This window comes from Rutilus rutilus (assembly GCF_951802725.1).
Source record: "Rutilus rutilus genome assembly, chromosome: 13".
Taxonomy (NCBI): domain Eukaryota; kingdom Metazoa; phylum Chordata; class Actinopteri; order Cypriniformes; family Leuciscidae; genus Rutilus; species Rutilus rutilus.
Genome location: NC_140218.1, coordinates 9,252,684 through 9,277,336, shown reverse-complemented (window position 1 = coordinate 9,277,336; position 24,653 = coordinate 9,252,684). Strand labels below are relative to the sequence as shown.

The 24,653-nt window shown below is 37.8% G+C and overlaps 1 protein-coding gene across 1 annotated transcript; it reads left to right on the top strand.

The window, feature by feature from the left end:
• Positions 1 to 742: 742 nt before the first annotated feature.
• Positions 743 to 24,116, top strand: LOC311302139 (interferon-induced very large GTPase 1-like). Its single transcript, XM_084427778.1, has 5 exons — positions 743 to 796; positions 1,894 to 1,935; positions 13,020 to 13,718; positions 15,020 to 16,302; positions 17,835 to 24,116. The coding sequence occupies exons 1-5, from the start codon at positions 781 to 783 to the stop codon at positions 20,418 to 20,420; spliced, it is 4,626 nt and encodes a 1,541-aa protein (XP_084283904.1). The 5' UTR covers positions 743 to 780; the 3' UTR covers positions 20,421 to 24,116.
• Positions 24,117 to 24,653: the final 537 nt, after the last annotated feature.

Below are 24,653 nucleotides of genomic sequence, written 5' to 3'. Positions count from 1 at the left end.
AATAAAAAATGTTGCTCACTTTTTATGCATGTAACATATAGTGTATGTAAGTTAACAGGTGTTTTTGCTTCTAGCCTGTTAAAGGAGTCCTCCTATTGTCGTCCCATACAAATGGCGTAGAAATTAATAAGATGCAACATCCTAAAAATATACAATATATAAAATAATAATTTATCATCATGTTGTTCAATTGTGAGTGCAACATTTGACTCGTTTATGCTAGCGCTATGCTAATGTTCAGTCCACAAAGTAAAAACACGCGCAAAACAGATAAGTTAGAATAACAAAACGGATATCTAACATTGCAGCATCAGTGAGATGGAAAACTGCACATATACCGGAAAAAAAGCGGTTTAAACCGGCCATGAAACATACCTTTGCTTTGGCTATTGCTAAACACTTTCTCGAACTTTCTTAGCCATAACTTACCTGTCCACGGAAACAACACACTGACTAGCCACACCTTGAGTTGAGTTATTGGCTGAAAGTAAGTGATCATACTTAGAGGTTTAAGGTGAGCAAAAGGAGGAGCCCTTTCTCTCAAAGATTATATAGCAGCTACCGGTGACACGCAAAGCGCAGTATCATACTTCATAACGACTACTTGCGCGAAAGACTAAACATGAAAACTTGAATCACTCTTGCGAGTAATTTTGAGGGTGGAGAGTATTAGAGCACACCCTCCACACACACACACACACACACACACACACAGGCGTGTTCTTTTCTCCATCTTAGAACAAACTTTTACTTTCGATTTTGTTACGAACATGCAGGCTAATGGCGTCCAGTTTAGGTAAGACTCAAATCAGACCATATTAATATGTTTAACGAGCCAAAATACCACATTTACTGAAATCCTAACTGCAATTATTCTTTTCTTTTTTAAATAATACAGTAAATATCTAAATGCTGGAAAATATGTCGGTACAAGTAGGATAAGGCCTGCTTAACGGAAATGCACTTTTCTTCCATCGTAATCTAACGGAGCAACGCAGTTTGTTCGAATGGGTTTTCGTAAGACAGCGAGTCATGTGGTAAATGTGAAATAGCCTTGTCAGAATTAATAATGGGCAAAGTTTGTCACCTCGAGAAATCATAAGGTTGCACAACTTTTTTCAGTAATATTTTGATTAACCATTTCATCAAAGGTTGTACCATTTTATTTTCACTTTAGTAATTTCGCTCATACAGGGCTAGTAGACATATTCCTGCAATATTTGCTCATACTATAAAAAGACGAAGTTTAATTTTTAAAGGTTTTTGAGCATGTTTGCCAGAATAAAAAGGGTTACGGAGATCCACCCATGCGCTTCAAAAATTATTATTTTTTTAAATAGGAATAAAAGCAAGAAATAAATAATAAAGAGCATATTTAACTAACAATATGAGACTAACACGCATTGTCTTCAATATTAGATAGATATGGTCATATACTGCATATACTGCAGCAATTCCAGACAGTAGGCTATATACTGTACATTTCAATCAAAAACAGGGAAAATAAAAATATATTGATTGTTTCTTTTATTTTCAATATTTTCACTTGTCAATATTGTATTCAATTGACAGATTTGTATTAGTCTGCAAAGACAATGCAAATATCCCCCAGACAAGGAATAAAAAAAACATGACTGGCGGTAAAAAAAACAACAAAAAAACTATTGTTCAGATGTAATTAGTATTGATTAAATGAAAAGTGTGTAGCTTACTTATCCCCATGCAGGAAATCAACTTTTTGTGTTTTATGAAAGAAAGAATATAATCCTGAGGTGGAATAACATGTTGACAAATTGTTCTTTTTGTGTGAATTATTTCTTTAATATAGGCTATATAAAGAATTTGGTAAAAGAGTTTGCGAAATTTTAAATTGCATGTTATTTTCTTTTGCAGTTAAAAGAAGACGGGGGAGTTTTTCTCCTAACCGACCTAATAGTAAGTAAACAAATATGATAATTAATAATATTCAATACTGAAAATATCATCAAAACCCTTGAAAAACTGTATGTGTATCAGGGAGGTTGATATATAGAGAAAGGAGGGGGTTAACATTTCCACTCATCTCAGAGGCATTTACTCAGCTCTCCAAGAACTGAAGTATGCAATCTGAAATCTGCCATGCTCATGGACTCATTTCAGGGGCAGACTTATGGGGGTAAATTGATGCCAAAACCATTGAAAATGGACAGACTAAAAGTCACAAATAGATATTACAACTTGTAAACATAAAACACAATCTACAAATAGATAAAAAATCCACAAACAGACTGTTCATGACATACACATATAAAATGCGATCTACAAATAGATTTAAAATCTGCAAACAAACTCTTTATGATTCACAAATAGAAATCAGTGACTTGTACTTGACAACCAGAATTTGAATGAATGCAAAGTGATTTGTCTGCGCATAAGGGTCATTATTTGTTTGTTAATTTGTGTTGCATTTGTTTTCATAATTTTGGCACAACTGTTTCGCTGTTTTTTCCCATTAAAAAATCTACAAATGCCCTCCTCACAATTTGCAAACAAACACAGTCTAACTTGTATTTTCAAACCACTGTAAAAAGACATTCTTACACATTCTGTGCAAAGCTCAGCATGCAAGTGTTGAATCTGTGTTTGCAGATCACAGGGCATTCACAGATCCATCTGCACACGTCTACATATCTTTTTGGCACTATCTTTCTGCAGAGTGTGTGACTACTATCCACACGTGTAGTCAGCCAATATTGCTTCAAAGTGATGTCACGCCCCCTCAATAAGCCCTTTTCAAAATAAGAGCTGACACTTCTCGGATGGGTGGGCTGCCCTTTACCGGGACAAACGTGAAAAACGCTTAACGTGGCTTACTGTACTAAGACAGTGATATTAAAAGACCAAACTCAGTACACATCATATTAATATACCATACTATGTATAAAAAATCAGATGAGCCCAGAAATTGAACGCAACACGTTTAATTACACGTTAAGCGTTTTCCTCCCATAGAAAACTGTTATAAGAAAGCGCTAAGACAGTGATATTACACTTTTGTAAAGGAACACATCACCACCCTCGTCCTTCGGATGAGACGTAAAACCGAGGCCCTGACTCTCTGTGGTCATTAAAAATCCCATGGCATTTCTCGTAAAGAGTAGGGGTGTAACCCCGGTGTCCTGGCCACATTCCACACATTGGCCCTTACCATTCATGGCCTCCTAATAATCCCCTTACATTGAATTGGCTCTATCACTCTCTCCTCTCTCCACCTATAGCTGGTGTGTGGTGAGCGCACTGGCGCCGTTGTACTGTGGCTGCCGTCGCATCATCCAAGTGGATGCTGCACACTGGTTGTGGTTGAGGAGAGATCCCCTGATATGATTGTAAAGCGCTTTGGGTGTACAGTAGTACATATGAAAGCGCTATATAAATGCCTCATTCATTCATTCATTCATTCACCCTTTGGATGTAATGGTGGTTCGCTGGAAATTAACTCCTTATATTTTTCAACGTCATCTAGAATTGCTTCTGCTTCTTTAAGTGTAAACTCTGACTGTTTTTGCATTAAAGTCATTTTTTTATATTCACCTGTGTCGATGTGAATATACAACAAAGGGGAAAAAAAGAGAAAACAATGTAATACAACAAAATATAATATATAATATAATATAATATAATATAATATAGGGTAGAGCTGTGACGACTGAAACGCGGGACGGATGAAACACTAAGATTTCCTTGAAAACCACTCACATGTTCGTCAAATTTCGTTAGCACGTACACTATAAAAAATTTCTAACCCTCCCAAATCAAAAATTTCAAGTGACCGATAACATCTACATTTTTCAATTGGCCCAAGTGAAATTCTGTAAATTTAATTTTATAATTTACAGAATTTCACTTGGGCCAATTGAAAAATGTAGATGTTATCGGTCACTTGAAATTTTTGATTTGAGAGGGTTAGAATTTTTTTACAGGCTACAGCACGCAATGCCTGCCGAAAACATTTCTTCTTTAAGTCGTGCCGTTTTGGAGTTAAAGCCGCAAAGCTGTTTTTGAGTGCGGTAAGTGAATTCTTTCGTGCTGTACTTTTTTTTGACTGACAAGTTGGATTTATTGTTTCATGTGCCATTGTAATGATAATACGGCAGGTGTATTAGTACTGCAACACACCCTTAAAGCGGGGCTCAGTAGTTTCGGGATTTCTTCGCTGTATTCTCGCTTTTTGCTCGCAGGTTTCTCTCTAGAGCTCCCCCCACAGCTTCGGAATAGATATTTGACAACACTGTTGTAAAAACTCGTTGGCGATTCTCAGACACCAGAGGCTAGCAGATCAACGACATCAAAGCAGATGGGATATTCTTTAAAACGTCTTCTCATTCGGTTTCAAACAGCGTGAGGGAGCGCAATAATGACAGCATTTTAGCAGATTTCTTTTGGCCGTAAAGCAATTGTTTACATCGCGAGACCTGATATCACGCGATACTTCGTGACGCGGCGGCCAGCGGCCCGCCGGCTCAAAGTTGCAAGTGCGTATTTTCCGCTCACGGGCACCAGGGGGGTGCGAAACCACCACCATTCAACCCGAAATAAGTAACCATTCCAATGACTCCGAAGCTGTTCAGTTAAGGTAAAAAAGTTACTAGATCACCTTTAAGTGTGCAATATAAGAGTTTTTTAGTTTAAGGGCAAAAGAGGTTTAAATGACAGGAGGCTGTCACAGTGTCTGGTTTGTGTTCCCTGGGTGTCCACTAGACTGAGGTCCTCTTCCCCACGGTGTCATCCACATTATGAACTGCATTCCCCACAATCCTTGTCTGTACCTGTAAAAAAGCCCATGTTCAGTTTATGTTCATTTATTATAAGGGCTGTGCAGCTATTATGTTGGTCATTGATTTGAATGTGAGGAGGCGTGGCTTAAGCTGAGCGGATCATTGTTTCGGTTTGGATCCTGAGGGAAAGTTGAAGTCCTGCAATCTTCCCTGAAAGGCAGTAAATACGATCGATTAAAATCTCTTTCTGCAGCGCCTTCACTTTGTGAACTGCAGGAAAGAATATTTGTGGTCTTCATTGGCAGCGGATGATGGTATTAAACTTTGTGCTGAAGTTTCCATGGTGACGATTCTTGAATGTGCGTCATTGAAGATTGTGAGTTACATTTTGAGTAAGCTATTCATTATATTATTATTGTGTCACTTATTCACTGTTTAGCTTGATGTATGGCTGCTACATTATATTTTATGTTATATGAGAGTGTGCCTGATTGTGTGAGATATTATATTAATAGTGGCATACGTAATCAACCATTATTGAGAATGAGGAGATGTCGTCACGCCACAGCGCCCCCGCCCTCAGAGACCGCGTCATCCTCCCCTTTCCGCCATTTTGGGAGGATACCCGCCAGCACCGTTCATTGTTTGTATTGGTAGTAGAGGAGGTTGTCGCACTATTTTAGAATGCCTGGAAAACACTGCTGTGTAAAAAACTGCTCCAGTGTCTCACACGATCGTCATGGAAACCGTAGGAACCATGTGTTACAGTTTTTTCATATTTTAAAATTTAAAAGTAAAAAAAAATAATAATTTTTGTTTGGCATTGGTAGTAAGTTTCTCCCTGTAAGGACCCTTCTCTTTTGCCGTATTCTTCTCCATTTCTTCTTAATTTTCTCGTAATTTCTATTATAATTCCTCGAGCCGTCTTTCCTGCTCCGTCTCTGTATTGCTCTTGCACTGTTGCCCCTGGCAACCGATAGCGTATCCTCCCAAAATGGTGGACGGGCTCAATTCGTCACGTGACAGCAAGCTACCTATGAGTATGTCCTCATTCTCAATAGAGTTGTAACGTCTCAGCAGTTCTGCCGTGTTAATTGCATATCTATACAGTTTTCTGATACTGATTGCATTATTTGTTTATTGTAGAACCACATTTGAGAGTCATACATCGAGTAATACACATCCTAGGTCTACTTGTATTTATTATCGCAGAGGATTCATCATTCATTGGAGGGTCTGAGACGACAGTTTCACATCACTAATAAGTTACATTTCGAAGAGACTAACACGTACTCTTATGATCATTGGTTTCACTGCCAAATCACAGACCAGGTGTATCCTTGAAATTCAACTCTGTTGAAATAATTCATTCAGGCCTACGCTCTTCATATACATTTATGTGATTTTTTGACTGTGAATATGTACACATTGTATTTGATTTGTTATCCAACATTCTTAAAGTAAATAGAACAACATACTAGTAAGTCTGCCTGCTCTTCGTTACTCTCGTAGTCATTGGACATCAAAATGAGGTAGGGGGAGACCGGGGATGGTTGTAACAATTTTGACCGTTCTGTCTATAGCTTGAAGTACTTTGAAGTCAGTGTGTTCAAAATGTGATCCAAACTAGTTACAAGTGTCTGCTATTAAATTACACAGCTATTATCTTTGCAACACAAACAGAAAATGCATGGTTTAGTTTCAAACACGAGGAGTGAAATGTTACAATTCACCCCATAGTCTGGGTTAGTTGTAACATACCCTGGGGTGAGATGTAACATTATGATATCCACCGGGGTGATATGTAACATAATGAAATAAGGATTTTGACAACAAAAATATTTTGAAAGGTTTTTATTCAACACTGACTTTTCAATAACTGATGTGTGTGTGTGCCACTCTTAGTCTCAGTGTGTTTGTCACTCTCAATCATAGTAATTGGCCATTATAAATTGATCTTGAACACAAACATTGTTTGTTTGTAAGCATGTTTGTTACTGCCAGTGTTAGTAATGGCCATAATAAAATTGAACACTTGAACATTGTGTGTGTGTGTGTGTGTGTGTGTGTGTGTGTGTGTGTGTGTGTGTGTGCGTGTGCGTGCGTGTGTGACTGTTGTTTCTCTGTCATAGTAATTGACCATAATAAAATGAACTTGAACACTTGAACATTCTATTTGTGTAAGCATGGTTGTTACTGTAAGTCTATAGTATTGGCCATAATAAAATTTTGTTTCATTGTTGTTACAACTAACCCAGAGTCTTGTTGTTACAACTAACCCAGAGTCATGTAGCCATGAACTAGCTCACCTTACAGCTAACAGGCAAAACATTAGCACTAACAACTTGCATGGAAAATATCTACACAGACACACAATAAACATAATAAAAGTTTGAGGAGTTTAACTACAAAGCAGAAATTCCCATAACAAAAACAAAAAAAGTAGAAAAAGTAACTTTCTTATCTCGAAATTGTTTTTTCCACTCTAACATGTGCTGTGTCTGCCACAGGGCTCTACTTTATCACATGTGGAATAAGAACTAAACTGAGCATGTGCGAAGTGAATCAGGTGATTTGTAACTAGTTCCTGATTGGACAGATTGGAATTGTTACAACTGACCCGTGTTACAACCATCACCGGTCTCCCCTAATCGACTTTCTGAAACGGTTGGCATCATATTAGTAATTAGTGCAATACAGTTCCTTTTCTACAGTACCCATCACTGTATCATTGCACTCAGCTGTTCCCCATCATTATTGCACTCAGCTGTTCCCCATTATCTTTGTTAGTTCTGTGTTATATATACCCTGCCTGTTTAGTGTTTGTTATGGAGTCCTTGTTTGATGTCTGTGCACTTCCATGTTTCCATGCCTGTATTGTTTTGTGTTTTGTGTTTTCTGTTTTCTGGACTGCCTTTGTTGGATTTTGACCTTTTGCCTGACTTGGATTATGATTTTGGATTACCCTAATAAATTGCAATTGGATCTTACTAGTTTGTGTGCGATCCGTGACAGAGGCGCTGTCAGGACGGTTGAAACAAGTGTTTCAACCATCCCGACCACGCATACTGCCCGTTAAACCTGGTCATAGCCTATTCTGTTCATAGATTCATACTGTTCCTAGACTTGTGTTTCTTTTAATGCAAATTAATTTTAAATTACGCAACACATGCTATCTCTGTAATAATCATCAATTGTCCAATCTTCAATAAATTTCATTTTTTTCGTCTTCTGGTTGACCTCGTTTTCTTCATAATAACAGGCTATTCAATTAGCAAACACTCAATATGACTCAAGGAAGAAATGTAAGAAAATTAATTGTAAACGGATTTGTCTATCTTCGTCAAAATAGCCAGTTAGAAAGATTACAAAATGCGCATAGGGTTATCGCCTATTTTTTATTGGGTGACATAACAAAACTGGTTAATATTAACCTTGAAATTAAAATAAATTACAAAATATGTTTGTAACAATATGTAGGCTACATAAGTTACTTGTCAGGTATTGTTCAGAAAAATAAGCATTTGATGAATAGTTGCCGTTTAAACTTTTATGTTTCATCCGTCCCACCCCTGTGTTGCAACAAAGCACAACTACATTTACATTTACATTTATTTACATTCATTCATTTAGCAGATTCTTTTATCCAAAGCGACTTACAAATGAGAACAATAGAAGCAGTTAAACTAACAGTAGGACAACAAAATGCAAGTGCTATGACCCTGCTCAGTATTTTTTTTTTCTTTTCTTTGACTACCGTTCAAAGTCAAATTTTACTTAAATCATTCTATATTTGTACCGAATAACACATGATACTAAGAGAACACATATGTGAGTTGTTAATCACAAAAAAAAAATTAAAAATCTATCTATAACCTTATCTTAGAAAACGATATTAATCTGAAAAGTGTTTCAACTGTCCCGGCTCTCCCCTAATATAATATAATATAATATAATATAATATAATATAATATAATATAATATAATATAATATAATATAATATAATATAATATAATATTAGGAATACTCTGGTAATTAGTATGACACCAGTGAAAATGAGTTATAGCCTTTAAAAAGGCTTTTTTTAAAGAAATTTCGATTCCAAAAATCTGAATCCAACTGAATGACAGCAAGACCTATACAGCGACTCTAGCAAGGTGACTGCACAAATGACAGGTTGTGGTGCCACTGACAGTGTCTTATATATACCTACAGATGACAGTTACATGCATTTCAAAAGATTACATTGTGTGGTGATTGGGCGATTCAAAAACAAAGATTTGTGATTGGTTGTAGGCAACCATGTGCTCTAAAAAGGGACGTGTTCACAAAAGGGAGATAAAGAGGAAAAGTTTTTTTTTTACTCCCAGCGTTTTCTTATAACAGTTTTCTATGGGAGGAAAATGCTTAACTGTTAATTAAACGCGTTGCGTTCATATTCTGGGCTCATCTGATTTTTTATACATAGTATGGTTTATTAATATGATGTGTAGTGAGTTGGTCTTTTAATATCACTGTCTTAGTAAGCCACGTTAAGCCTTTTCTTATAGCGGTTTTCTATGGGAGGAAAATGTTTAATGTGTAATTAAACCATAGACTGTAAAAAAAGATGGACGGCACCCCTTCACTCTCTTCCATTGGTGAGAACTGAAGCTGCCAGTGTCCCAATATGGCGCTGACATCTTGGGGTAGTAGCACAGTCTAGTAGGTAGTCTGCGCATTAGCGATTTCGGGACCAGACTTGCTCAGAAGTGAGCAGGAAGTAAAGCTGCGAAATCAAGGCCCCGCCTTCACTCTCGGTGTGAAATAATGAATTATAGAAATTTAGATATTAAATTTAAAGCTCCAATCTCCTCAGTCCTCCAAAGATCCCGAAAAAAAGTCTGTTGGTGCTTCAGTGACTACTTCGCTCAGAGAACCTGTCAATCACAGCTGTCAATCATGACGTCACACCACCATTTTTATAGCATCAAATAACTAAAAACAAATTTATTTTAAAAACAAACACTTGAAATTACAGTACAACAGCGTGATAAAAACTACAGTAAATGACAGAAACCACTTTCGGAAAAAAAGATATTTGAAGTGTAATTAAATTGTTTAGTTGGTCTCAGGTCCCATTGAATAGCACGGGGAGGCGGGGGAGGCGATTGAGACGCTTTGGCTTCACTTTTCAGGGCTTGTGCGGCACGCTTGAATTAAATGCGTTGCGTTCAATTTCTGGGCTCATCTGATTTTTTATACATAGTATGGTAGGCTATATTAATATGATGTGTACTGAGTTTGGTCTTTTAATATCACTGTCTTAGTACAGTAAGCCACGTTAAGCGTTTTTCACGTTTGTCCCAGTAAAGGGCAGTGAGCCCAGCCCACCCATCCGAGAAGTGTCAGCTCTTATTTTGAAAAGGGCTTATTGAGGGGGCGTGACATCACATTGAAAACAATACCCCTTTGTAGATCGCATTTTATATGTGTATGTCATGAACAGTCTGTTTGTGGATTTTTTATCTATTTGTAGATCTTGTTTTACATTTGCGGATCATGAGGAGTTTGTTTGCAGATTTTAAATTTATTTTGTAGATCTAGTTTTGTGTTTACAAATTGTAATATGCATTTTTGACTCATAGGGCCCTATTTTAACGATCTGAAATGCAAGTGTCAAAGCGCAAAGCGCAAGTAACTTTGTGGGCGGGTCTCGGCGCTGTTGCTATTTTCCCGGCGGGATAAATGACTCTTGCGCCCGGCGCAAATCTAAAAGGGGTTGGTCTGAAGTAGCTTCATTATTCATAGGTGTGGTTTGGGCGTAACGTGAAATAAACCAATCAGAGCATCATCTCACATTCCCTTTAAGAGCAGACGCGCTTTTTCCTTGGCGTATTGCTATTATAACGGCGGATTTGCCAGGCGCGCACCAGGAGCGGTTCACAGCCGAGGAGAGCAACGCTGTCATCACGGCCGTAAAAGAGAGAGAAGAGACATTGGGGATGGAGAAACACACCCAAATTAGCTTCGGTTAAACAGGCATATAATAATGTGGGTAAATGTGTAAGCTAGATGTATGCTTTTATAATAAATTGTCCATCTATCTATCTATCTATCTATCTATCTATCTATCTATCTATCTATCTATCTATCTATCTATCTATCTATCTATCTATCTATCGTTTGTAATAATATGATTTGCAAAAATTAAAACTGCTGCTTCTGTGTAGATTAGAGAATCAAAGTGTATGCCTGTGTGTGCACGCTATACATTATGGTCAAGCATGTGCCCTTAAAAAAGCATAATGAACAACGCGCAACTGACTTTAGACTAGTTTTTTTCTGGCCAGTGGCGCAATTGTTTTATGGAACAGTAAAAGATAGGGCCCATAGTCTCTTCATTTTCAATGATTATGGCATTATTTTGTCACAACAGCGAAACAATAGTGTCAGAATTCTGAAAACAAATGTGACACAATCTACAAACAGAACATGATCTTCACCTGCAAACAATTCACTTTACATTCATTCAAATTCTGGTTTTCAAGTACAAGTCACTGATTTCTATTTGTGAATCAGGATGTGTTTATTTGTGGATTTTTAATATTTTTGTAGATCATGCTTTATATTTGTGCAACACAAAGAGTTTGTTTGAGGACTTTGTATCTATTTGTAGATCTTGTTTTAAATTTGCGGATCATGAGGACTTTGTTTGCAGATTTTTTATCTATTTGTAGATTGTGTTTTATGTTTCCAAGTTGTAATATCTATTTGTGACTTTTAGTCTGTCCATTTACAATGGTTTTGGCATCAATTTACTCCCATACATGTAGCCTATGAACAGGGCCGGATTAACCATTAGGGCAACTGGGCACTTGCCCAGGGGCCCATGACATCTAGGGGGCCCTGACAGGTAGGAAATACACATAAATTTAATAAAGTTATCAAACTCTTTACGATCTTCTTCACTGCATAAAGTGCATCTACGCGGGTTCACGCGACTTTCCTCCCCGCTGAACGCCAGCGATTACTAATTCGTGAAATGCACTCCCGCTGGTTGAGCGCGGTAAAGTTCGTTTCAGGTTCGATATTAGCAGGACATTTGTTCTATAGGGTCGGTAGTCTAACAAAGATATCAATAGCAAGATTCGTTTTAACATTATGTGACCTAGGCTATATCGACATGATGAAATATTCGTTCAAAATCATTTGTGCATTAATGCTGCATAATTATACCTGAGAATGCTTTGACGATGCTTAAGGGAACGTCTGCCAATTCCACCAACTGCGTTAAACGTAGTCTATAATTTGTATTATTTAAAATTACTTTTAACATTTAAAAACAGACGTTTTCAAATCCCAAAGCTTGCAGAAGGTTCCTAATATCAATACTGACTTTAAAGCTATACAGCTTTCCTGGTAGCCTTGAGTAAATTAACATGTCTATAAGAAAATGATTCATAAAATCATGCAAAACGCAAGCCCCCGAACCCCCCTAACTACGGGGGGCCTTGAGTCTTGTTGCCCAGGGCACAGGAAATTGTTAATCCGGCCCTGCCTATGAACAGCACTAGTAAAATCCCAGGACATCCCTATAGTCTGAACGTTCTCTGCTATTTATCACTCGCATTGTCTGACGTGAATATTCTATTCATTCGTAACGAGACAGCAGTGATTTTACATCGGATTACATTACATTTGACAGCTACTGAGTTAGAAAACAGAGTAAATAAAGTAGCCTAAGGTGATTGCTCCGATTAACATGTAACATGAGAATGAGCGAGTTTGCAAATCATTTGTGCACACATGGTCACTCTCACTCAGCTTGGCTGCAGCGTGACTTTTGTAATTGCGTGGCAACAGTAGACGCTAAAACTATATTATTTTGATCATGGCATGTAGGCTAACCCAGCCAAAATCCATATATTGGCTAAATATAAAAATTGTAGAATAGCTCTGTTGTTTCAGGTTTCTAGATTCTAAGTTTATGTTTATCTCTATATGTCACATTGTACATTTTTGCATTCTGCTCTTTTCGTGTAGATTTCAAGTATTTTATTTCATACAATAATAAATTGATTTCAATCACCATTGGTTTTGTGATGTTATTTGCCATAAATGCGATACATTGACTGCTATAATACTGTGAGATAGTAGTGGCTGTTTGTAGTTGTGGTGGGGCCTACAGTATTTGGGGGCAAATCCAGGGCCGTTTTTTACTCCCAGTCCGTCCCTGACTCACTTGGCGAGTATAACTGTTATTTCTGTGTTCTGTGTTCCAGTGAGTGATTTGAGGATTGTTCTGCTGGGGAAGAATGTAACAGAAAACAGCAGAGTGGGAAACTTCATCTTAGGAAGAGCAGCGTTTGAGAGTGAAGCACCTGCTGATGTAGAGCTGCACATTGAGAAACACAGAGGAAAACTGAAGGACAGAGACGTCAGAGTCATCAACGCTCCTCAACTGCTGCATCCAAATCTGTCAAACTCTCAGATCACACAGGGAGTGAAAGAGTGTGTGAATCTGTCTGATCCTGGACCTCATGTGATCATACTTGTCCTGCAGCAGAACGACTTCAGTGAGAATGACAGAAACAGAGTGAAATATGTGCTGAATGAATTCAGCGATGAGGCTCTTAAACACACTATAGTGCTGACCAATGAGGAAGAGATACACAATGACTGTATTAATCAATTAATAAAGGAATGTGGAGGTGGACATCTTCAGTTTAATGAACAAAAATCAGGATTGCACTCTGAGATGCTCAAAAGAGTAGAGAAGATCAAGGAAGAAGAGGTCCAGTTTCTTATCTGTGACTTGCATAAAGAAGCAGGAGAAGAAGCATCAGAAGATGAAGAGCAGAGCAGATCTAGAAGTTCAGTCACAGCAGAAGAAGAGGGAGATTCTGATCTTGAAGATGATGGAAAAATCAAACAGAGCAACAAAGAGAAAAAGGAGGTTGCTGTCCAAAGAAATACCTTGTGTAAGTTTTGTTGGCAAGAAAGTTAGTTTAACCCACACATACACATCACTCCCTTCAAGAGAAAGACTAAATTGAGAACAAATTAAATAAAATTATACTGATAAATGATAATACAAAAACAGTACTATAATTTTATAATGTCTACAGCAAACTCATACAGTAAACGTACATATACCCTTTTTTAATATATATATATATATATATATATATATATATAAACTTATATTACATTTTCATAAGGCCTATTTATTTGTTTTTTTTTCACCTGTCAATATTGTATTCAATTGACAGATTCGATTCAGTATGCAAAGACAATGCTTGAAGGAAGCCAATAACATAACTGGTAGTAAAAAAAAATATATATATATATATATATATATTGTTCAGATGTAAATAGTATTGAAAAAATGAAAAATGTGTAATGTACTCATCCCCATGCAGGAATTCAACTTTTTTTTTTTTTTTATAAAAGAAAGAATATAATACTGAGATGGAATAACATGTTGACAAATTGTGGACTGACCGAATAGTAAGTCAACAAATATGATAATTCATAATATTCAATACTGAAAATATCATAAAAATCCTCAGAAACTGAATGTGTTAAAAAAAATTATATATATTATTATATATATATATATATATATATATTTGACTGCATATCCATTTGGGGAGACTTGGGAAAAAATTTACTGAAAAAAACAAAAAGAACTTTTAATAACCATTATTATTGTAACAAAGTTAAAGGCTCAGGGAAGAAGGAGGCGGGAACCGTCGAACCATCGCATTGCTCAGGATGAATGATTGACCTCACAAATTCCGAAAGACCAGGAGAGGCTGTGGCTCAGACCTTATAACCTGCTTTTTTTCATCTTTTCTGAAGTTACTTTATGGCTTTTATTCAGAATCTTTAAGCAGAATTTGGTTATGATTCACCTAAGTTACGGTGCTCAAAACAGACACACACAGTTGCTGAGAAAATTTGTTGCGTTGAAAAAATATTTTGGAATCAGATCTCAACACCCAGCAAACAAAGATTAAAATCAGTTTTTAGTTGGCCGTAAAGAAATGTTGGTTTGGAGAAGTAATTTGATGATGTGTTATATACATTTTCTTCATGTCACAATAAAACATTCACATAATTGTCACATTCACATCCAATTCAAATTCACAATATACGTATTTGGTTTCAGTTTGTTTTTTTGTAATTTGTAATAATTCAGACAGATTGCTCTTAAATGTTTGTAGGATTTGACTTTAAAAGACTAGCAGAATGACTCAAGCAGTTTTCTCTTTTTCAGATTCAATAGAGGATTCGGATGATGTGAGGATTGTCCTGCTGGGAAAAACTGGAGTTGGGAAGAGTGCAACAGGAAACACCATCTTAGGGAGAGAAGCATTTGAAGAAGACGTGTCTCAAGAGTCAGTTACTAAAGAGTGTCAGAGAGAGACGGCTGAGATTGATGGCAGACAGATTGCTGTGATTGACACTCCAGGACTGTTTGATACTAAAGTTAGTCATGAAGAGATCCAGAGAGAAATCACCAACTGCATCTCCATGATTCTGCCAGGACCACATGTGTTTCTGTTACTGATACCAGTGGGACGATTCACTCAGGAGGAGGTAAACACAGTGCAGAATATTCAAGAGACTTTTGGTGAAAACTCCTTAATGTACACTATAGTGCTCTTCACCAGAGGAGATGATCTGAAGAAGAAGAAGAAGACCATTGAAGAGTATCTGGGTAAAGCAGGATCTGCTTTGATGAAGCTCATCGGACAGTGTGGAAACAGATATCATGTGTTCAATAATAATGAGACTGGAGACCGTGTGCAGGTGTCGACATTACTGCAGAAAATCAATGACATGGTGGCAGCAAATGGAGGGAGTTACTACACATGTAAGAAGTTCAGACAGATGGAAAGAGAGAAACAAGAAGCACAGATGAAGATGCTAATGGACAAAGTGGAGGAACTGAACAGAGAGAGAGAAGAACTGCTGGCCAAACATGAAGGAGAGAAAGAGAAAATAAAGATGAAGATGGAGGAAGAAAGAAATAATCATGATGCAGAGAATAAGAGAAGAGAAGAAGAATTTGAGAAAAAGAGGGAGAAAGAACAGAATATGTGGGATGAATCTTATCAGAGACTTAAAGAAGAGAGAGAGGAAATCAAAAGAGAGAATGAAAGAATAAAAAGAGAGAAAGAAGATCTTCAGGTCAAACATGAAGTAGGAATAGAAAAGATGAAGATGATGATGGAGGAAGAAAGACATAATCATGACAGTAAGAGGAGGAAGAGAGAAGAAGAATTTATTGAAAATGAAGAACAATACAGAAAAGAGATAAAAGAAAAAGAGGAACAACTGCAGAAACGTCAGGAGGAAATGCTAAAACAGATGCAAGATGAGAGGAGGAAGCTGGAGGAAGAACTATGCAAGATTTATGAAGACAAAATTAAGTTAATAGAACAACAGAAGCAAGATGAACAAAAGAGAGTAAAACAAGTGAACTATGAAGAAGACAGAAGAAAAGAAATGGAGAACATGAAAATCTGCTGCTCTCAAACAGCCTCTTCTCTACTGGTAAGTGATCAATGTAAATCAAGGGTCAGGAGCATTAGAGGACTTAGAGGTTTTATAACCGTTAAAGACCGGGACACACCAAGTCGATGGTTGACCATTGGGCAATGTTGGGCCGTTTTTGAGCGTTGGTTGGCTTACTTTTTTTAAGTCTGTTACTCTTAAGTGTGTTGTACTCTTAAGTTACTCAAGTGTTGGCTCTAGTCGGACGGCGATTCTGCACATCGAAACCATAGACTGTAAAAAAACTGTTGAAACTCCGGCAGAGCCCGTCGGTGAGAGAGATCACTCTGATTACCAGCTTAGCGAAACAGCACACAAGAGAAAAGGAACTGACAAAACCAAACAAACAAAAAAATTAAGAGGAAACACACTACAGACACTTGTCATTCTTGAACAGTTGATTATTTTATTAATAACCAAGAGATGACAATGCCATTGACAACACAGACATAAATGAAAAGCTACACAAATCAGTCTGTTATGAACACTGCTTGCGTTGTATATCCACAGTAATAATGTGGTAGATCCACAGGTCGGATGGGACGAGTAATAAAAAATAACATTAATAGCGAATGGGTCAGGAGAGAGATAAATCATTAATGTGTTTTAAAGATATGTAACTCATTCCATGGTAAAAATGCAACAAACATACATCTCTCTTTTACTTTGTTTTTAACAACAACATATATCTCTTGGGAAAACCAATCAAGGAAAACATATGCCTAGTGCACCTTGTGGTCATTATATAAAACAAAGGAAAAAAACTACATGCGTGATCGCCGACCCCGGGGGTTAATAACATAACAGCTTCAACTCAAAAAATACACACAAGCTTAACATAAATTATTCTGATAAAAGTGTTTAAAGATTAATTTTACACTGAGAATTTGAAAAATTGTAATGTGATAATGAGGTGCAGATATTTAAATCAGTGAAAATTATGGGTTCGGGTGGGTGACAAGTGGATGATTTATTTTTCACAGCCGATTCGGGGGATGTAGAGCTGATCCACTTATCTCTAATCTACAGTTTCAGCTCTTCCGGGTTGGGACACTGACTCTATGGCACAGTTATGTCCTCCCACTCAAGTGTAAAATGCACGGGTTAGTTGTCCGTTGGCTGTAGTCTGTGCGGTGCGTTCAAACATTTTGCCCCCATGCAGGCGACGCGAGGTAATGCCACAATCGGCCGCTAGTTCTTTGGTGTCGGTTTGGTGTGTCCCTACCATGTACTTGAGTTGAGTATATGGACAATACTACAGATTTACAACCTACAAACATAATCTATACACTTGCCTTGCAAGTATAACACACTGAGAATTAAGTTTTCTTCTATTTCAAAGGATAGGGCCCTAAAATTAACTAAATATTTATTATCTACATTTTCATTACCGTAGATCTTCACTATAATATATATGTTTTTTTCTAATTGGTGTATATCAGGCTATTTTATCTGCTAATTTTACACAATAAAAAATTTGATTTTTGATATATTAGATATAAAATTATTTGAATGTGTTCATGTATTTACAGAAAGATGAAACTGAAAAGCTTGGACCAAGAACCAGGGAACAGCTCGAAGAACTCTATGATAGACTAGATCTGACAAAAAGACATCAAGATAAAATGAGAACAGCAGACATTCTTCAAATCACCAAGTCTTCATTTCAGTCTCAGGAGCCACAGGAAGAGAATGAACTGGTAAACTCATTTCTACAAAAGCTGATTAACATGGACTACAGAGCAAGATACACAGTCATAAAACACAGACAGAAAGAAGGTAACAAAGACAGTGCAAACCCTGATATTCACTCAATGGATGTTCAGATGGCCGTGTTTCATTGTGCCGATGGTTTCCTGAAGCAGCTGATGGTGACTAAACTCTCACAGTGTCAGTATTCACTGCCTCTGCTTGTTCCTGATCCATTCACACAACAGATTGAGTTTCCTCTCTGGACATTCAGACAAATCAACAAGAGCTGGAGGAAGAAAGAATCCAATAATGAAATCATCAGTCAAACTCAACCGGTCTACAAGGCTGAGACTCCAATGGTGGCTTTCTTCAGGTTTGGGTCTGGATCTTCATCTAAGTCTCAGCTGATAAATGGCCTCATCAATGAGAAACACGACACGTTCTTCCACAGGAACTGCTCAGGCAGCAGCAAAACCAGATTACTGATGGATGGAGTGGTGGAGATCGCCTGGTACTGCCCTTCTGGGAAAAACACTGAGGCATTTGATGACTGTGTTGCTTTCTGTAATCTTCATGGTGATGCAGCAGCCAATGAGAAACAATATGAGATTCTGACCAGCATGGCTTCAGTAAACGTCCTCTTCTTACCTGATTTTGGACAGAAGAACCAGTACAAGGGTTTGGTGAGATCACTCTTCAAATCTCCTCAGCCTCTCATTTGTCTGCTTACTGACAATGACTGTGATGAAACTGAACTGGGAAATGAAAAATTCATAACTGGTCTTATGGACAAAAAACAATCTGATTTATCTAATCAGATAAGGGAGATGATCAGAGTGAGTTTGAGCAAACAGAAAAGGACCTTCAAACTTGAAGATGTGGCCAAACACACAGGAATCAGAGTAGATGAGGAGGATCCAGAGTGCCGGAGAGGGAAAGAGGCAGCGGTTCAGATCATGGGATTACTGAAAGGAAAAGATCCATCAACAGTGAAAGAAACAATCCTGCCCTGTCAGGGGAAACTGTGGCATGACTGGTGTAAAATTAACAAAGAGCTGCATCATCTAGAGGGAGAAAATCTAGAGGAAGATAAAAGTACCAAACACAAGATCATGACAGATATAAGAGAAAAGCAAGGGGCCAAAGGACAGAGTGAGTTCATGAAAACATTTATTGAAACAATAAAATCACAGAGAGACAATGAAAAAACATATTTCCTCAGATGGATGATGAATGTGTTGGATGACTTCACTTCAGAGAAGCTCTTTGATCTTCATAAGGAGTACGATGTGACATGGAATAAAGTCTTAGAATTGAAAAAGACTCCTGACAAACTAATAAGGACTGAACAAGCAAACCTGGAAAAAATATCAGAGCAAATCAGTAGAACAAGTTTTGGCTTGGAGCACATCCTGAGAGAGTTTGGTCAGATCTATGAGTCGTGGTCATCTGTGATGAAGAACAAGAAAGACAATCTGCAGTTTAACTTCTGTTCTCTCCCGAGTCTTGCAGCAGAGATGATGATCTCTGGATTTCCAATGGAGCTGATTGATGGAGATGCTGCTCATATTCCTCTCTCCTGGGTCACTGCTGTTCTAGATGAACTTGTTAACAAACTGGGAAAGCAGACCAGAGTCTTTGTACTGTCAGTTCTAGGGATTCAGAGCTCTGGGAAATCCACCATGCTGAATGCCATGTTTGGACTGCAGTTTGCCGTCAGTGCTGGAAGATGCACCAGAGGAGCTTTCATGCAGATGGTCAAAATATCAGAGGAGATGAAAACTGAGCTGAAGTTTGACTATATTCTGGTTGTTGACACTGAAGGGCTTCGTGCACCAGAACTGGCTGGAAGGTCAACAACTCATCGTGACAATGAAATGGCCACATTTGTTGTTGGTCTTGGAAATATGACCCTGATCAACATCTTTGGAGAAAACCCATCTGAGATGCAGGACATTCTTCAGATTGTTGTTCAGGCCTTCATGAGGATGAAGAACGTCAGACTGACTCCCAGCTGCATGTTTGTGCATCAGAATGTCTCAGATATCACAGCTGGAGAGAAAAACACAGAGGGAAGGAGACGACTGCAGGAGAAACTGGATGAAATGACAAAACTCGCTGCTAAAGAGGAAGTCTGTGATGCAGAAGGATTTAGTGATGTGATTGAGTTTGATGTTCAGAATGATGTGAAGTATTTTGCTCAGCTCTGGGAGGGCAGCCCACCCATGGCACCACCAAACCCAAACTACTGCGAGAACATTCAAGAACTAAAGCAAACTATTCTTACACACGCTTCAAAATCAGATGGCATAATGTTGACGCACCTAAGAGACCGTATTCAAGATCTGTGGGAGGCTTTGCTTAGTGAACAATTTGTGTTTAGAATAAAAAAACACCTGCAAATCGCAACATTCAAAAAACTATAGAGACTAAATACAGCAAGTGGACCTGGAGCCAGTGTTGCCAACTATTTTCAAAGGAAAGTAGCTAACGCCTCCCCTAAAAGTCGCTAAATGTCGCTAGATGACGTCATACGGCAATTAGCATATTCATGACGTCATCGCGGCGTACTTGAGTTCTGCCTGCCTAATGATTTTCTCGTTAAAATCATGCTCACATACTGTGTTTTTATATAACATACTATACTATAATATAATATAACATAATATAATATAACCGAATGTCCAAAAAAGCTGTGCTCATTTACTATATTTTTTTGTCAGACAATAGAACGAGTAGCTGAATGACTATTTTTTTTATATGTGTAAAATTATCTGAAGAGAGAGTTCGGGAACTGAGTGAACTAAGCATTGTGATAGTGATTATTACAAGTGATAAGCACAAGTAATAAAATAAAATGGTCAAACTAAATTCTTGAAATATAAAACAAAAGATAAGTGATAAGTCCGTGAAAACAACACTGCTCATTCACGTCTGTTCCGTGCTGCTGCTCCTCTCTCAGCCATTCACTGAACAGGGTAGACGCAGAGAGAGGTGTGTGGCGGCAAGGAGAACGCAAACCTCGCGCTCCCAGGACTGTGCTGGCAACATTTGGAGGTTACTGATGTTTGTCCAAAAAGTAGCTAGATTTGTTGCTAGTCTTTTTTTTGAAAAAATGTCGCTAAAGGGGTCTGAAAAGTCGCTAAAAATAGCGACAAAGGCGCTAAGTTGGCAACACTGCCTGGAGCCTCCGGAGTGCCATGCTGGACATTAAAAACAAGGCACAAAACAAAATAGAAAATGAAGCAATTCATAGTGTTGAGGAAACTGATCTTCAAACAGAACTGAATGCAAAAAATAAAGAAGTGAAAAAGACAATGTCTGTTGTGAGGGAAACTAAGAGGAAATTAAATGGGGTTCTTCAGCAGCGTCACCTGAAGAAAAAGATGGATACTGAGAGGACACATCATGAAAACACACTCTTTGAAAAGAGCAAAGATCTTGCTTTAAAATTCAAAGAACAAGCGAATGATGAAAATGTCATGTAAGCACAGTTCGATATCTTTTGGAAACAACAGACAGATGAAATCATCATAGACGCTCCTTTAGTCAAAGATATTGACATATTAAAGGATGTGAAAAAGATCCTCATTCAGAACTATAAAAGTCTTCCTTTAGACTGTATGAAAGAGAGCAGTGAGCAGAAGTATATGATCGGTTTGCCAAGCTATTCAGAATATGTACAGCTTACAAACGAGGTAGACGGATGATTTGTCTTGTTTTATCTGAAGAGGATGAAGTCCAGATAAGATCCTTAATCACAGACATCACTGAACACACAGATAAAATGATTCAGTCATATAACATTGCAAAGATGGGCTACAACAACAGCTGCGTTCAACAACTCGTAGATTACATAAAGTGTCATTTCACACAACAGCTCTGTGATGAGCTGGTATTGTCTCTAAATGACCTCACTGGAGTGAATCATGATGATATTGAAGTCAGCTTCGTAGAAGAAGTGATAAAGAAAGAACTTCCTTCTATAATATCTGACATACGCAGTAAATTCAGCACAGAAACTTTTCCAGTAAAGCTGGAACACACATACAGACCAGATGAGCTTCTGATCAATCACTTCTGTGACTGCTGTTGGGTTCAATGTCCTTTCTGTGCAGCGATCTGCACAAACACAATAGAAGACCATCCTGGAGATCACAGTGTTCATTTCCATCGTGTTACTGGAGTAAAAGGGTTTAGTTACAGAGGAACAACAAACCTATCTATCAGTATCTGCACATCAGCAGCAGCCAGTGATCGATCTTTCCATCAACATAGCTCAGATGATACAGTCCCCTGGAAGGAATACAGAAAAGCAGGTCCTGAATATGCATCATGGAGAATCACCCCGGATCTCTCTGAGCTGCCGTACTGTAAGTGTTTTGTGTGCAGATTCCATGAAGATCTGGAAAAGCACTATGGAAAAACCTTTCAGGGGAGTGGCAAGATTTCAGATAAATGGAGAAAATACTTTCAAGAGGAAGCTATTAAGAGTCTGGATAAAAACATTTAATGGAACAATTAACAAGGTGAAATGAGATTACGTCCCACACTTCAGTGAATGAGGCATATACTAAACCAGGGTTTCTCAAACTCGGTCCTGGAGGGCCACTGTCCTGCACAGTTTAACTCCAAACCTGATCAAACACACCTAGCTGTGAGTTTCTAGTGATCCTGAAGAAATTGATTAGCTTGCGCAGGTGTGTATGATCAGGGTTGGAGCTAAACTGTGCAGGGGTCTCATTTATAAAGCGTGCGTACGCACAAAACGGGGCTGGAAACGTACGTACGCCAGTTCCCATGCAAAAGTTGTGATCTATAAAAAATAAACTTGACGGGAGAATGTGCGCACCTTTAAGCAAACTTTGAGCCGTGCGTACGCACATTCTGGAGACAAAGGGAATTGGCGACACCGATGGTGAGCTGGAGTTAAGTGTCTTTTTGGTCACTTTTAGACAGAAAATCTAAAGAAAATTAAACATGTACAGAAAGATAATACAAATATAATTTCACTCACCAAGCCTGTCACTTGAAGCAAATATCCATCCCTTCTTAAATGTCCGCGCCAGCGAGCGCGTTGGGCCATTTAGTGAAGCTGACGCAAATAACAGTTTAAATAAATAAAATAATGATTTAAACTATGTTTTACTTCTGATATAAACATTTTGATTAAATATGCCATTCAAATTAATAGAGTTAAGCACTTAAACATGAAATCATTACTGAGAAGTTACAACATTTTTATATTCAAATTCAGTCAATAGAAATATTTGTTGTGGATGCGATGTTTTTGAACACTTTTCCTCTGGCATGCTGTGTTTTAATGTTTTAACCACATAGATAATTGCTTATCATGATAATACCAGATTGTCTGAGAAAATAGTTTCGTGCAAATAATGCCCAAGGCCTATCTGTTTCCATTAAAAATATAAATCAATTAAAAATACAATTCGGCCAGTGGAAAAGATTGAGAAAAACTTTATCTGAAATGTATTTTATACACTATTTGATTTATGTATTCAAAAACAAGGCAAGGATAGGCAATTACTTGATTTTTATTAATGTAATGTGTCTTGTACCGTTAAACGTTATCACATGGATGAATAATCATATGCAAATGATATGCAGATGAGGATCTGCATAGTAAAACTAGGCGTTGTAAGCTCCATATATGGTTATTTCGGGGAGGAGACGCATGTGCGCACAATCTTCCGCTGACTGGGATTTATAAAGTGAATTCTGCGCAGGTTCTGGCGTACGCACGGTTTTATAAATCTGAATATTTTTTTGCGTACGCCATTTTTGGCTTTCGGGCGCACGTACACTTTTAGTAAGGTTCCAACGTACAGTTTTATAAATGAGACCCCAGGACAGTGGCCTTGCTCAAAGAAGTAGTGCACAGAAGAGATTCAATATTTTAAAGAAAGATATAATCAAAATGTTGTTCAACACAGCAGAAACCGATCTATACTTGAAGACAGATGTTCAAAGAATATACCAAATATGTACATTATTATTTCATTGACTTACTTTAACACTAGTTTGTGTCCTGTGGATGTATTGCCAGATGTATACTACTGCTCTACAAATATCATTCAGCTGTAATAAAATGCATTTCAACATATATGTATACAAGCATTGATTTTTGCCTATAGATTTAAGCAGGACAAAATATTGCTCAGGGGCCGTATTCACAAAGCATTTTATCTTACCACTAGGAGTACTCCTAAATCGCACTAAAAGATTTTAGCTAGGAGTTTTCTCTTAAAAGTTATTCACAACGCCTTTCAGACCTACTCTTAGTAAAGAAAAATGACAACTCCTAAACTAAGAGTGAGTCTTTGTTGCTATGGATGACGTCATTACTCATTCATGAGCTTGACTGAAGTGACCACCTTGATTGGCTGATGATTGTAACGCGGGAATGATTCCAAACCCCTCCCCTACGATGATGAGTGACAGGTGACAGGTCTGAGAATGCGTGCGCTACACAAGTAGTGCGAAGGACGGAAGATGATGAATAACTGAATAAATAGCCTAAATGAATAAAGAGTAAGGAAAAACAAATAGCCTAGTAGCCTAATGAAACATATGGATTGATGCAATATCTTTGCAACATTATTGAATTAATCTGTCACTATATGCCTCTGCCTACGTTT

What these genes read in the sequence shown, in the direction of transcription:
- LOC311302139 (XM_084427778.1), top strand. An exon ending in TTCTCCTAACCGACCTAATA is followed by an intron (nt 1,936 to 13,019) that starts GTAAGTAAACAA and finishes TCTGTGTTCCAG; the next exon opens with TGAGTGATTTGAGGATTGTT. An exon ending in AAACAGCCTCTTCTCTACTG is followed by an intron (nt 16,303 to 17,834) that starts GTAAGTGATCAA and finishes ATGTATTTACAG; the next exon opens with AAAGATGAAACTGAAAAGCT.